A 12,598-nucleotide genomic window follows, 5' to 3' on the forward strand; every position below is an offset into this window, starting at 1 on the left:
TTTGTCATACATTGATATGAATCAGCCATAGAGCTACACGAATTCCCCATCCCGGTCTCCCATCCCACCTCCCTCTCCACCCGATTCCTCTGGATCCCCCCAGCCCAACAGGCCCGAGCACTTGACTCATGCCTCCCACCTGGGCTGGTGGTCTGTTTCACCACAGATAATATACATACTGTTCTTTCGAAACATCCCACCCTCCCCTTCTCCCACAGAGTTCAAAAGTCTGTTCCGTACTTCTGCGTCTCTTCTTCTGCCCTGCATATAGGGCCATCGCTACCATCTTTCTAAATTCCGCATATATGCATTAGTATACTGTAATGTTCTTTATCTTTCTGGCTCACCTCACTCTGTATAATGGGCTCCAGTTTCATCCATCTCATTAGAACTGATTCAAATGAATTCTTTTTAACGGCTGAGTAATATTCCATGGTGTATATGTGCCACAGCTTCCTTATCCATTCGTCTGCTGATGGGCATCTAGGTTGCTTCCATGTCCTGGCTATTATAAACAGTGCTGCGATGAACATTGGGGTGCACGTGTCTCTTTCAGATCTGGATTCCTCAGTGTGTATGCCCAGAAGTGGTATTGCTGGGTCATATGGCAGTTCTATTTCCAGTTTTTTAAGAAATCTCCACACTGTTTTCCATAGTGGCTGTACTAGTTTGCATTCCCACCAACAGTGTAAGAGGGTTCCCTTTTCTCCACACCCTCTCCAGCATTTATTGCTTGTAGACTTTTGGATAGCAGCCATCCTGACTGGCGTGTAATGGTACCTCATTGTGGTTTTGATTTGCATTTCTCTGATAATGAGTGATGTGGAGCATCTTTTCATGTGTTTGTTAGCCATCTGTATGTAGAAGACTGATTATTTAGCAACAAAATGCTTTGTTGTCAGAATATATTGCACTGCAAGTTCAAATTCATTTATACCATTTCATTTATATTACAAGGACAGACCAAACAGAGTTAATTGATGGTCATAGATTTTGGAATCAGAGCACCTTTTATAGAAATCCTTATTGACTACATAATTTTGGAAATGTGCCTTTGACTCATTTTTTTATTTCTAGAGAAAAATTTTGCATATACAAATAGGCCAGTTATTTTCATTGAATAGTTTTCCAAAACATATATTCTATTAGGAATAATTAAATTAAATCATTTATTTCTAAAACTAATTATAGGAGTCCTCCATTAAATATTCATGCTGTCACATGGATTGTAAAGTCAAGCAGAGATAAGTCCTTGTTTCATTCTTCTCTTATAAGCAGTGATAGATGTTTCCCTTGGAAGGTATGAAAAAAATTATTATAATTATTTTAAGAATATTCATATGTAAACTTTATATATGATATAAATATATAAATCTAAATATGTGTATGACGTATGTATTTAGGCACCTATTGGGGGCATATCTGAAGATAGAATCCATGAGCCATTGTTAAATTCAAATACAGTCAGTTCTTCTTGACTTATCCAAAATGGAGCACTGTATTATGTTCTCCGTAGTAGTGTATCCCTGTTTTATATGCTTGCCAAGTCCTTGTAGTTTCAAACTTTTGAATTTTGTCCATCAGTGTGTTTTGCATTCTAAGTTCTATCTCTATCTCTTTGGAGGCCTAGGAAGGTTAGTACCTCTTAATCTTTTAATGTGTCAGGGGTTATTCGGATACTCTTTCATGTGAAATGTTTCTTCAAGTATTTTGCCACGTTTAAATTGGGTTATCTATCTTTTCATTAAAATGTGCAGACAATCTCTAAGTATTCTGAATATGAACCCTGTATTGGTTATGTGTTAGTTGCTCAGGCTTGTCTGACTCTTTGCGCACTGTAGCCTGCAAGGCTCCTCTGTCCATGGAATTCTTAAGGAAAGACTATTGGGGTGAGTTGCCATTCTTGTCTCCAGGGGGATCTTTCTGACACCAGGGATTGAAAACACTAGGGATCGAACCTGTCTCTTGGCAGATAGGTTCCTTACCAGTAGTGCAGTCTGCGAAGTCTGTATTGGTTATACATGTTGTAAATAGTTGCTTCCACTCTGTGGATTTCGTTTTTGCTCTCTTAATGATGGCTCTTGATAAACACAAGTTAGGTTCTTAATTTAATCAATCTATTCTTTAATGCTGTTTTAATTCTGTTTCAGAAAAGTTTTCTCCCTCTGAGGTTTTCACATGAAGTCACTCATATTCTACAAAGCTTTTTTAAATTATTTTATGCCTAGATCTAAAACCCATCTGATTTTTCTAGTGTGTTGGGAGAACTCATGGTTTGTTTTTATCCACATAGCTAGCCAGCTGAATCAGCATTATTTATTAAAAACATTGGTGCCTTTATCTTGGTTCAAGTATGTATGTGTGTGTGCATGTGTGTGTACACATTCCTGAATTTCTGAGTTAAACATGCTATTTCTTGGGTTTGTTTATTGTTGTCCCAATACAACATTGATTGAAAATGTGAAGTCACTGTAACCTTGTAGGTCTCAATATTCCATAGAGTGGGTCATTTTATTGATACTTCATTCTTCAACGTTGCTATGTCTCTTCTTGAACTTTTATAATTTCACATCAAATTTATAATGAGATTCTGAGTTTCTATACATGAAAATTCTTATTGGATTCTGATTTTGACCTTATTGAACCAAAAGAACAGTTTGAATACATTTGTAGTCTTTACAAAATGCTCATTCTGTAAACAAGGTATGTAAGTCCTCCCATTTTGTACATCATCCTTGAATGCCAATTTTATTGAGTGTACATCTGTAATAATAGATCATCCGTATAGATTCTCTTTTTAACATACACAAGTTTTATCAGTACGTTTTTAACATACACAAGAAATTATATATTTTATTTTCCATGTTAAATCCTAGCCCTTTTTTTTATTCCTGTCACCTTATTGACAGCTAGTTCTTAGGTCACATTAAAAAGAAGTGGTTTTAGGGGAGCATGTTAAAATCATATTCTAACTCTAAAGGAAAACTTTTAAAGCTTTACTGTTAGTAATAAAACAGTAATGATTTGTTTGAATAGGTGAAAAAACTTGTCTTCTATATAAAATTTGATAAGTTATTTTATAGTAAATTTATAGTGAATTTTCTTCTTTTGGAATATTGTTCATTTTATTACAACTTCGTAGTATCTTATATGGGCTTCCCTGGTGGCTCAGTAAAGAATCCTTCTGCAGGGCAGGAGACCTGGGTTCGATCCTTGGGTTGGGAAGATCCTCTGGAGGAAGGCATGGCAACTCACCCCAGTGTTCTTGCCTGGAGAATCCTCATGGACAGAGGAGCCTGGTGGGCTACAGTCCACGGGGTCGCAGAGAGTTGGACACGGCTTAGCGACTAAGCACTGCACAGTATCTTATATATCCTTCTGTCCTTTGGTCTGATATCAATATTGCTATTACCAGTCACTATTGGCATGAAGCATGTTTTTTCATCACTTTAACATCAACCATCTCTTTTGGTTTTCAGTGTATGTGTATGTCTCGTGCATTTATGTTTAAATGTGTTTGTTATAGAGGTTTGTATGTGAATTTTCTATTTTTAATCCAATATGACCATCTCTATCTTGATGAATATGTTTAATTCACTTACATTTAATACACTAATAGATACACTTATTTTTGCTGTTGTATATGTGTTTTCTGAATATCAACCATTTTTTCCCTCTTCTTCTGTTTTTTTCTTGCATTCTACCTTCATTTTTGATTGATAATGCTTTAATGCTTCATTTGTTTGCACTATAATTTTGAAAATCATCAATTCCATTGTTTTTGATTCATGATTTTTTGAAGTGCTAACATAAAAATGCATGATGTACAGTAATAAATTTAGTATCATTCAGTATTTTGAGCCTCTTCAAAAATTTAGCACTCTTTATTTTCAAATAGTCTTTTTTCCTTCATTTACATTTTTCAAATTTTACTTTTATCCTTTTTAAATATCAAAATAATTATTTCTTAGCCCATAAGTTATAAAATATGTTTATATTTTATTACTTTGTTCAATATTATTTGTATGTATTTGGTTCATTCTGAATTCACTTCTACTCTAATGGGGAATACTCTTTACTGGCATGCTAAATAGCTATAGGCTTTAAACATTTGTAATTTACATTTGAAATAATTTCATTTTCTTCTCATTCATTCAAGAGAGTTCTTGCAGTTATAAAACTCTTGATTGAGAGCTTCTCTACCTCTTGAGACATTAAAGATATTACCTTTTTGTCTTCAGATCTTGCTGATAAGAAATTTACTGTTAGTTAAATTGTTGATCCTATACAGACACTTTTATCTTTAATATTTTTAATATTTCCTTTTGATCTTGGGACAATAGTGCAACAAAGTATTTTAAGAGACAAGTGAAACTATCGCTTTTATTAAAAATGCAAAATTTATGAAACAAAAACTAAGATTTTAATTTATTAGGGCAGCCCTAGGCAACTATTTTTTGTAAAGAGAAAAAAGATAGGCAAACATTTGTTAATTTATATTTATTGAGAATTTATTTTTAACCAATCAATCTTAAATTTTTGATCTAAAGATTTATTTTATCTTTAATTATTATTAGGTCTTCAAGTCCTTATGGGTGCATTTACCTTTACTGTTTTCTTTCAGAATACATTTTTATCAATTTGGAAATTAAGTCTTTGTTCAATTTGGAACATTTTTGGTAAAACCTCTTCAAATATTGCTTTTTTTTAATCGCATCCCTTATAATCTCTCTGGAAATTTTATCTTGTTTATGTTTCACCTCTCAATCTTTATCATGCCTGTAAATTAAATTTTCAAGACGGTATCCCTCTATTTTCCACCTGGCACTAACATAGTGTTACAGGTCAATTTTCCTTCAAATAACAAAAAATACAAACTCATAGAAAAAGACATTAGATTTGTAGGACTGAAGGTGAGGAATAGTTGAGGGTGACTTGAATGAAAGTGATCCAAAGGTACAAACATTTAGTTATAGGGTAAGTAAGTCTTCTAGGAATGTAATGTACATAATGAATATAATTAACACAGCTGTATACTCTATGTGAACATTAATAAGAGAGTTAATCTGAAAATTCTCACAGAAAAAAAATACCTTTATGTCTGTATGAGATGCTGGATGTTCATTTTGCTTATCATGGCCATCAGGTCACAAGGTATGGAAGTCAAATTATGATGCTGTACACCTTAGACTTATAAAGTGTTGCATGCCAATTGTCATTCAATACAATTAGAAGGCAAAAAATGAATAAAATAAAATATCCAAATGAAGAATCTACCCCTTGTCTATATATCTTGAGATCTAGGTAGATTTTTTTAATATAAATTTATTTATTTTTAATTGTAGGATAATTGCTTTAAAGTGTTGTGTTGGTTTCTGCCAAACGTTAGCATGAATCAGTCATAGGTGTTAAATATAATCTTTCAGTGCATTATTTCCCTCTTTTAATATCCAGTATTTTATCCTCTTTATTGAGTTTTAAAAAATGAACACTACTTATTTCCTGAATGCCTCATAGATTCTTTTTCATGTGCTGTGACTATTTTTCACCTCCATTTTCTTTACTGCTTATAATTTATTGAAATGTTAATAAATGTAATACTTTCATTAATCTATTGGATATTTAATCATGGTTACATTAGATTCTTTGTAAGATTGTTCAACACATTCAGTTACATCTTGGGTAAACATAAGCGTTCGTGTTTAACTTGTACACCTTTAGCACTAACTGGTTTGTATTTGAATATCGTTTTCTAAATCACATTTTGAGTAGGAAAGTTTTATTGATATTATTCAAAATTAATTTGATTTTTCATCCTACCTTCCCTCTGTTTTGTGATGATGACTTTTTGTTTTTCTTCATTCTATTTCATAATCTCCTAATAGAGAACCAGGTCTCATAAGGGCATTTCAGGTTCTGATAAACCAATGAACAAGCAAGCATATTGAATGTTACATACATATGCCTTTAATCCAGCAACTCTATAGCTACTTTCAACCTCCTTTCATATTTTTATAAATGGCTCTCTTTTTGTGTTGGGACTTGCCTTCACCCCTCATCCAGGACGTTTAAAAATCTGACAGCTTCCTGCCTGTGCAGACTCTGGAGTTTAGACAGAGACAAGGCATTTTCAGATTCCCTCTGAGCATTTTCCCAGCCCTGGTCCTGTGTGTGGACTTCTAGTTTCCCAGCAGTATCTGGGAGCTATTCAGATCTTCTATTTACCAAATCGTCTTATTTCCAATTCTTCCACTCAGGGTTTTGTGTTAGTCTGTAGTTCACCCCAACGTCTATTACTTGCCTCATGTGGCAGCAGCTGATAGTTCTGCCATCAAAGGCTTTCGACAGTTGCCTCGGGCGCCACCTCAGCGGTGGGGGAGTATTGAGTTAATCAAAATAAGGGAAGTGCTTTGAGAGCATCCTTCAAGGAGCCACCAGACAGGTCAACTCCAGCATCCAGAATCCTGTGAGTGTGAGGTATGTTCTGCTCCTTTTGGTCGTGAGTGTACATCAGAAGTGCAGACTATCTTTACAGAACTGCTCCTGAGCTAGGAGTAGGGCATGGTATTGGGGCAAGTTAAAATGCCACAGATCTCTCTGGTTGATTTTCAGGATGTTTTCCATATTAAGTGTGTGTGTGGTTGCTATAGCTTTTGATTAGATTCCAGAAGTCCTAAGAGGTTTATTTTGACAGGTTTTCCATTTTATATGTTGCTTTGCTAGAGAGAGCTACTTCTGATTTGTTTTTTCCATTTTTCTTTTACCTCTGTCCCTCCACAGAGGGTAATGTTTTCTTGATGTGCTTACTCAGATGTAGATTTAACATGTTGATTTGTAAAGACATGTGACAGGCTTAATCCCACACATTTTTTTTTAAAGAAGAATCCTTAAATTTTTGAATGGTAATATGGACTGCTCATGGGCTAAGTGTATCAGTACAATTAATAATTGATACTGAGTAGAAAGAAAGGTTAATGAAAGTCAGTAATTACATCTGTCAAAACGCATGGAAATTAGAACCTTTTAACTTCTATCAGTCTATGCCCAGCATGTGTGCTATTGTTATATATTTAATTCAGTCTTATTCTAGGTACCAGAGAACACCACCAGTATTCATACCATCAACTTCTGCTTAGTTTTGTACTAAACATATGTACTACCTCCTTTGCTCTTTATTTCTTTTTACAATGTGAACATTCTTTCTGGAATCACTTCTTTTCAGCTTGAAATGAAATATTAGAATTTCCTTCAGTAAGAATAGTTGAATCCAGACTGGCTCTGCTCAAGAGTAGTGTTAGTTGTTTTTAATAGACGAGTATGGTGTAGGATATGTAGTATCTCATCTTGCCAGAAACTGAAGTCTAAATCTCAGTGTTTGTAAACTGCATCCTTCAAATTTGAACCTTTGGTTTTTAACTTTCCACTTCAAAAATGGGGAGATTTTTTTTTTCATACTTCTCTGCTAATAGCTGATTTTTTCAGTTTTTGTAATATTATTTTTACATTGTAAGTGAAAGAAAGTGAAAGTCCTAGTCACTCACTTGTGTCCGACTCTTGGCAATCCTATGGACTGTAGTCCACCAGGCTCCTCTCTCCATGGAATTCTCCAGGAAAGAGTACTGGAGTGGATTACCACTCCCTTCTCCTGGGGATCGTCCCAACCCAGGAGTCGAACCTAGGTCTCCTGCATTGCAGGCAGATTCTTTACAGTCTGAAGCACCAGGATTTGTGTTATTTATGTTCTATTTATCCACCATCATGCTCACAATTTTGACAGTTTCCTATTTCAATGAATTTAATGCTGCACCATAGTCCTGTTATCACAGTTTTTGTATATATCTGTAATTTACAATTGGCTGAGAAATAATTTTTCAGAATTTCTAATAGGGCATATTTTACAAATTTCTGTGTATATATAAATTATATATGTGTATACATGTATTTATTTAATAACTATTTATTATTGGAATCATATTACTAAGTGTATTACAGTAATGACTACCCCCACCCCAGCTCCTAGAGCTTCTGACTGCTGGGCTGTGGCAGCTGTCTTCTGTTCCTCAGCAGTTTTCTTGATATCCTTTCCACTGTGGTTGAGTAGTGGTCCTTCTCAGCCAATAGACCAACTCTATTGTTTTGAGAATAACCTGGCTACGGGCTTCATATGCAGGTATTTCTTCTGAATAAGGCTCTGATTTGGTCACAAAAGCAAAAGGATTTTATAACCTAATAGATAAACGTATTGATAGAGTAATGTCTGATACTGGAAAACAGAATTCTGTTAACTGTTATAGTAAACTCTTTGCTGAAACAGTATAAGAGTTTTACAATATAGTTATCTCTTACTATTTCCTATGCTGTCATCTATTATGGATAATTATTAGACTCAAGATTACTGTTCTGATAGAAATATTTGTCCTACCACAAAATAGGATAGAATGAGTGCCAATCCATGGGCAAGAGTTAAAGGAATATTTTAAAGCTCCTTACCTCAGTTACTGCTCCAGTAAGAATAGCATATCCTTTGTTTACTGAGCTGCTATGGTAAAAAATGACTCTATTGGAAAGAAGAAATTTTATTTTAATTTTAAAATAATTAGGCTATTAATTAAATTCATAGGCTCTTTTGAACTAGATAGATAAATAGAAAGATAAATAGCTAGGTAGGAAGAAAGAAAGAATGAAATGAAGCATGGAAGGATGGAAGGAAGGGAAGGAAGAAAGGAATAGATTTGACCAAGAATTTCCATGTCCGGGAAATTAGTATAAGGAAAGAAAATATACATAAAAATATATATATAACATTTAGTCACTGTAGCATTATAACCCACACAACCTAGTTAGACGGTGCTATACTAAATAAAATGTTCACATACAACAAACTAGTGTACAGATGTTTAAAGTATATTGCAAAGATATAATTGATATGAAAAATGTACATGATATTATCCTAAATGAAAGGAGTAGATACACAGTTTTGTTCATATAATTTTAAATATATATGTGAAAATATAGGTACAGTGAAAAATGGAAAATTGTTCATAGAAATTATTAACAATCATCAGCTTTAGACATATATTTCACATACATATTTTCTCTTCAATGTTTTATGAATTTTTATGTTTCTCTAAGATACTTAGAAAGCTTGATGTTAGAATCTCATATGAGGTAGATGCCTCTTTACCCACAAAGTAAACCAGATTGAAACATTAATATATAAGTCTAAAATTTCCAGAAGACCATAATTCCCTGAAAACAAAGAAAATCAAAATCGGTTAGCAGGATAATTAAAATGATTTGGGGATACTAAATATACATTGCCAAAAAAACTACTGTGTAAGATTGAGATCATTCTTTATGATGTAATGTTAATTTAGTAAAATAGATTTTGTTCTCCAAAAGAAGTCAGTAAACGTGTTAAGAATAAACAAGTCAAGGTAGGAATCCATTATCCACTTAGCAATCTATATACTGTCCCAAATTAGATTTATCCCTAGTACATGGGGATATCAGAAATGTGGGAAAAGTGATGATAAAAAAATTATTATTAAATACCCAATATAAGCAGATATTTTTTAATGATTCTTCAATAAAAGAAAACATATTTTGAGTGAAATAATTGATTCCAAGCTGAAGTGGGAAATGTACAAGATGAGTATAGGATAGTTTGTTAAGCCAGAAGAAAGAAATTACTTAAAACTTTATGGATAAAAAGCTTTATAATGGAAATAACATGGAGGTACCCCTTAGCCAATGATCCACATCAACATCAACGTTACTGGGACAAATTATCATTATCTGTGTATTAATGGTGGGCATTAAGAAGGGCACTTTGTTCCTGCTAAAAAAATGTTTAATCTGAATTAGAACATAGACAATAAATGGAAAAGTGCATAGAAAAACACTTTACAAAACAAGACCTCATACTCCTCAAAAATATCAACATCAAGGCAAGAAATCCAAACTATTTAAAATTAGAGGAGATGATCAGTATATGTGATGTTGAATTTGAACCTTAGACTACAAGAGCAGGAAATGCTGAATTTAGAGTAGTGAATCATGTTAATGTTACATCTCCTGTTTTTGGTAATTATACTGAGAATACATTAGCAAGTATACATGTTATAGAAAAAATATTTCAACACTTTTAGTTGTAAATTGCCAATAGGTGAATATGGTTTCCCTTTAGTCTTATGTACTCTCCAGAAAATTAACACTATGTGAACACAGAGAAGATCAATGATAAGGCAAAAGTGAAAAAAGCAATTTGGTAAAATCTATATACTGCTATATAGTCCCTGATACTTATCTGAAATTTTAGATTATTTCACAATAAAAAGAAAACAAAAAGGCGAAGAAACTTAGAAAAAAAATCAGTATTGCAGGGACAAGCATACTGGCTTCCTCTTCATTCCCTTCAGATAAAATAACTCTTATTTTCATTGTTATCCAGCTGTGACCTTCCCATCACACTTCAGTCCTTGACGTACAACCTTTAGGAATGGAGGGCAATCAATCATGGATTGCAGAATTCATCCTGGTAGGATTCCAGCTCAGTGAAGACATGGAATTGGTCCTGTTTGGTATCTTCTCCCTGTTATATACCTTCAACCTGCTGGCAAATGGCATGATCTTGGGTCTCATCTGCCTCGACCCTAGACTGCACACGCCCATGTACTATTTTCTGTCTCATCTGGCCATCATTGACATATCCTATGCTTCTAGCAATTTGCCCAATTTGCTGGCAAATCTAGTGAAGCACAAAAAAAATATCTCCTTTGTCTTATGTACTTTGCAGATGATTTTTAATTTGATTTTTTCTTCTATGGAGTGTTTGATTTTGATGGTGATGTCCTATGACAGGTTTGTGGCGATCTGCCACCCCCTGCAGTACACGGTCATCATGAACTGGAGGGTGTGCACATTCCTGGCCATCGCTTGCTGGGCGTGTGGGTTGTGCCTGGCCATAGTCCAAGTAAGTCTGTTTCTACGGCTGCCCTTCTGTGGGCCCCAGAAGGTGAACCACTTCTTCTGTGAAATTCAATCTGTCCTCAAAGTGACCTGTGGTGACATCTGGATCAATGAAATGTTCCTCTTTGCTGAAGGTGTGTTTATTTTAGTAGGGCCTCTTTCCCTGATGCTGGTCTCCTACATGCACATCCTCTGGGCCATCCTGAAGATCCAGTCAAAGGAGGGCCGCAAGAAAACCTTCTCCACCTGCTCCTCCCACCTCTGTGTGGTTGGGTTCTACTTTGGCATAGCCATGATGGTGTACTTGGCCCCTGAGAGTAGCCACCGAGAGGAACAGAAGAAAATCCTTTTCCTGTTTTATAGTCTTTTCAACCCATTGCTCAACCCTCTTGTCTACAGTGTAAGGAATGCTCAAGTGAAGGCTGCCTTCCACAGAGTATTGCAGAAAAAGAGGACAGTGTGAGGGAGGGTCCAGTTTTGGTTGAGTGCATTTTTCCCTGAGTGAGATGTGATTGCTGGTATAAAAAACTCAATGCATGATTTCATGGTGACAGTTACTCAAGAGGAACATTGATATGATGGCAGAATACGAATCCCTAAGCCATTGTTCTTCCATGGAGATGAGAATATATAGGCCAATATTCCTTTCTGAAAATAACAAAAGTCAGATAATAGGTGTCACCACTCCAGACAAGTACACCGCCAAGAAGAGATACAGTAAGTGAAGTGTTTAGGCAAATTTATGACATTTTACCTCCCATAGCTACCTTCTCTTTCTACCACCATGTGCCTGGATCAGGAGAAAATTCCCAACTCTCATCTCTTCATCAATAGGGAAAAAGAAAAATGGACAATGTAGACTATTTTGTGGCTTTTCAGAGAGTGGCCTAAAGGTTTGTTAGTTGTCTCACTTGTTTCAGAGCACTGATGGGAATGGCAGTTAGGTTCCTTGTAGGGGCCATGAGAAACATAACAAGCATTCCAACTTTTTATAGCTATATAGAGATTGTAGCATGTCAAACACCAGGTAGAGCAAGTCTGTATAGGCTTCAGATAAAAAAAAAAAAATTGGACAAACCTCTTTAACTGAGAAAATACATGAACTAATTCAGAGAAGCTGCATCTCCAGACAAGGATAGGAGGTCACCAGAACCTCTAGGAGAGCTTATTGCTGAAGACTTTCTCCTTCTCAAAGTCAGTCAATAGACTGGGAAAAGTAGCTGTTTTTCCAAATGCCCACATCTCAGCTAAAGTTCATAAGATACATAGGGAAACAGGGAATTAATGGAGCAAACTAAATCTCAAGAAACTATCCCTAAGGAAATGTAGATATGAGTCACCTGGAAAAAAATCCAGGAACATCATTTTAATGATATTGAATAAGCTAAAAAATACATAGAGACAACAAAATAAAGAAACTGATACATGAACAAAATGAAAAGATCACAAACAGATAAAAACTACAAGAAGAACCAAACATAAATTCTGGGACTGAGTTGAAAAATGGATTAGAAGGGTTCAAGAGAGAAATTAGGAACTGGTTGGAGACTGATGAAAACAAGAGATGTACCAAAAATGTGTTGCTGCAAATCAGTACTAAGAAGTTAGTGTTCAGTAACATATATTC

At 34.9% G+C, this 12,598-nt stretch overlaps 1 protein-coding gene across 1 annotated transcript; it reads left to right on the forward strand.

The window, feature by feature from the left end:
- The first annotated feature begins 10,501 nt into the window (after positions 1–10,501).
- On the forward strand, positions 10,502–11,434 carry LOC136170987 (olfactory receptor 2A2-like). The gene has a single exon (XM_065939674.1). It carries the CDS (start codon positions 10,502–10,504, stop codon positions 11,432–11,434), a length of 933 nt encoding a protein of 310 aa, XP_065795746.1.
- The last annotated feature ends 1,164 nt before the right edge of the window (positions 11,435–12,598 follow it).

This window comes from Muntiacus reevesi, chromosome 6 (genome assembly GCF_963930625.1).
Source record: "Muntiacus reevesi chromosome 6, mMunRee1.1, whole genome shotgun sequence".
Taxonomy (NCBI): Eukaryota; Metazoa; Chordata; class Mammalia; order Artiodactyla; family Cervidae; genus Muntiacus; species Muntiacus reevesi.

Coding starts and splice junctions, on each gene's coding strand:
- LOC136170987 (XM_065939674.1), top strand. CDS start 10,502: ATGGAGGGCAATCAATCATGGATTGCAGAATTCATCCTGGTAGGATTC.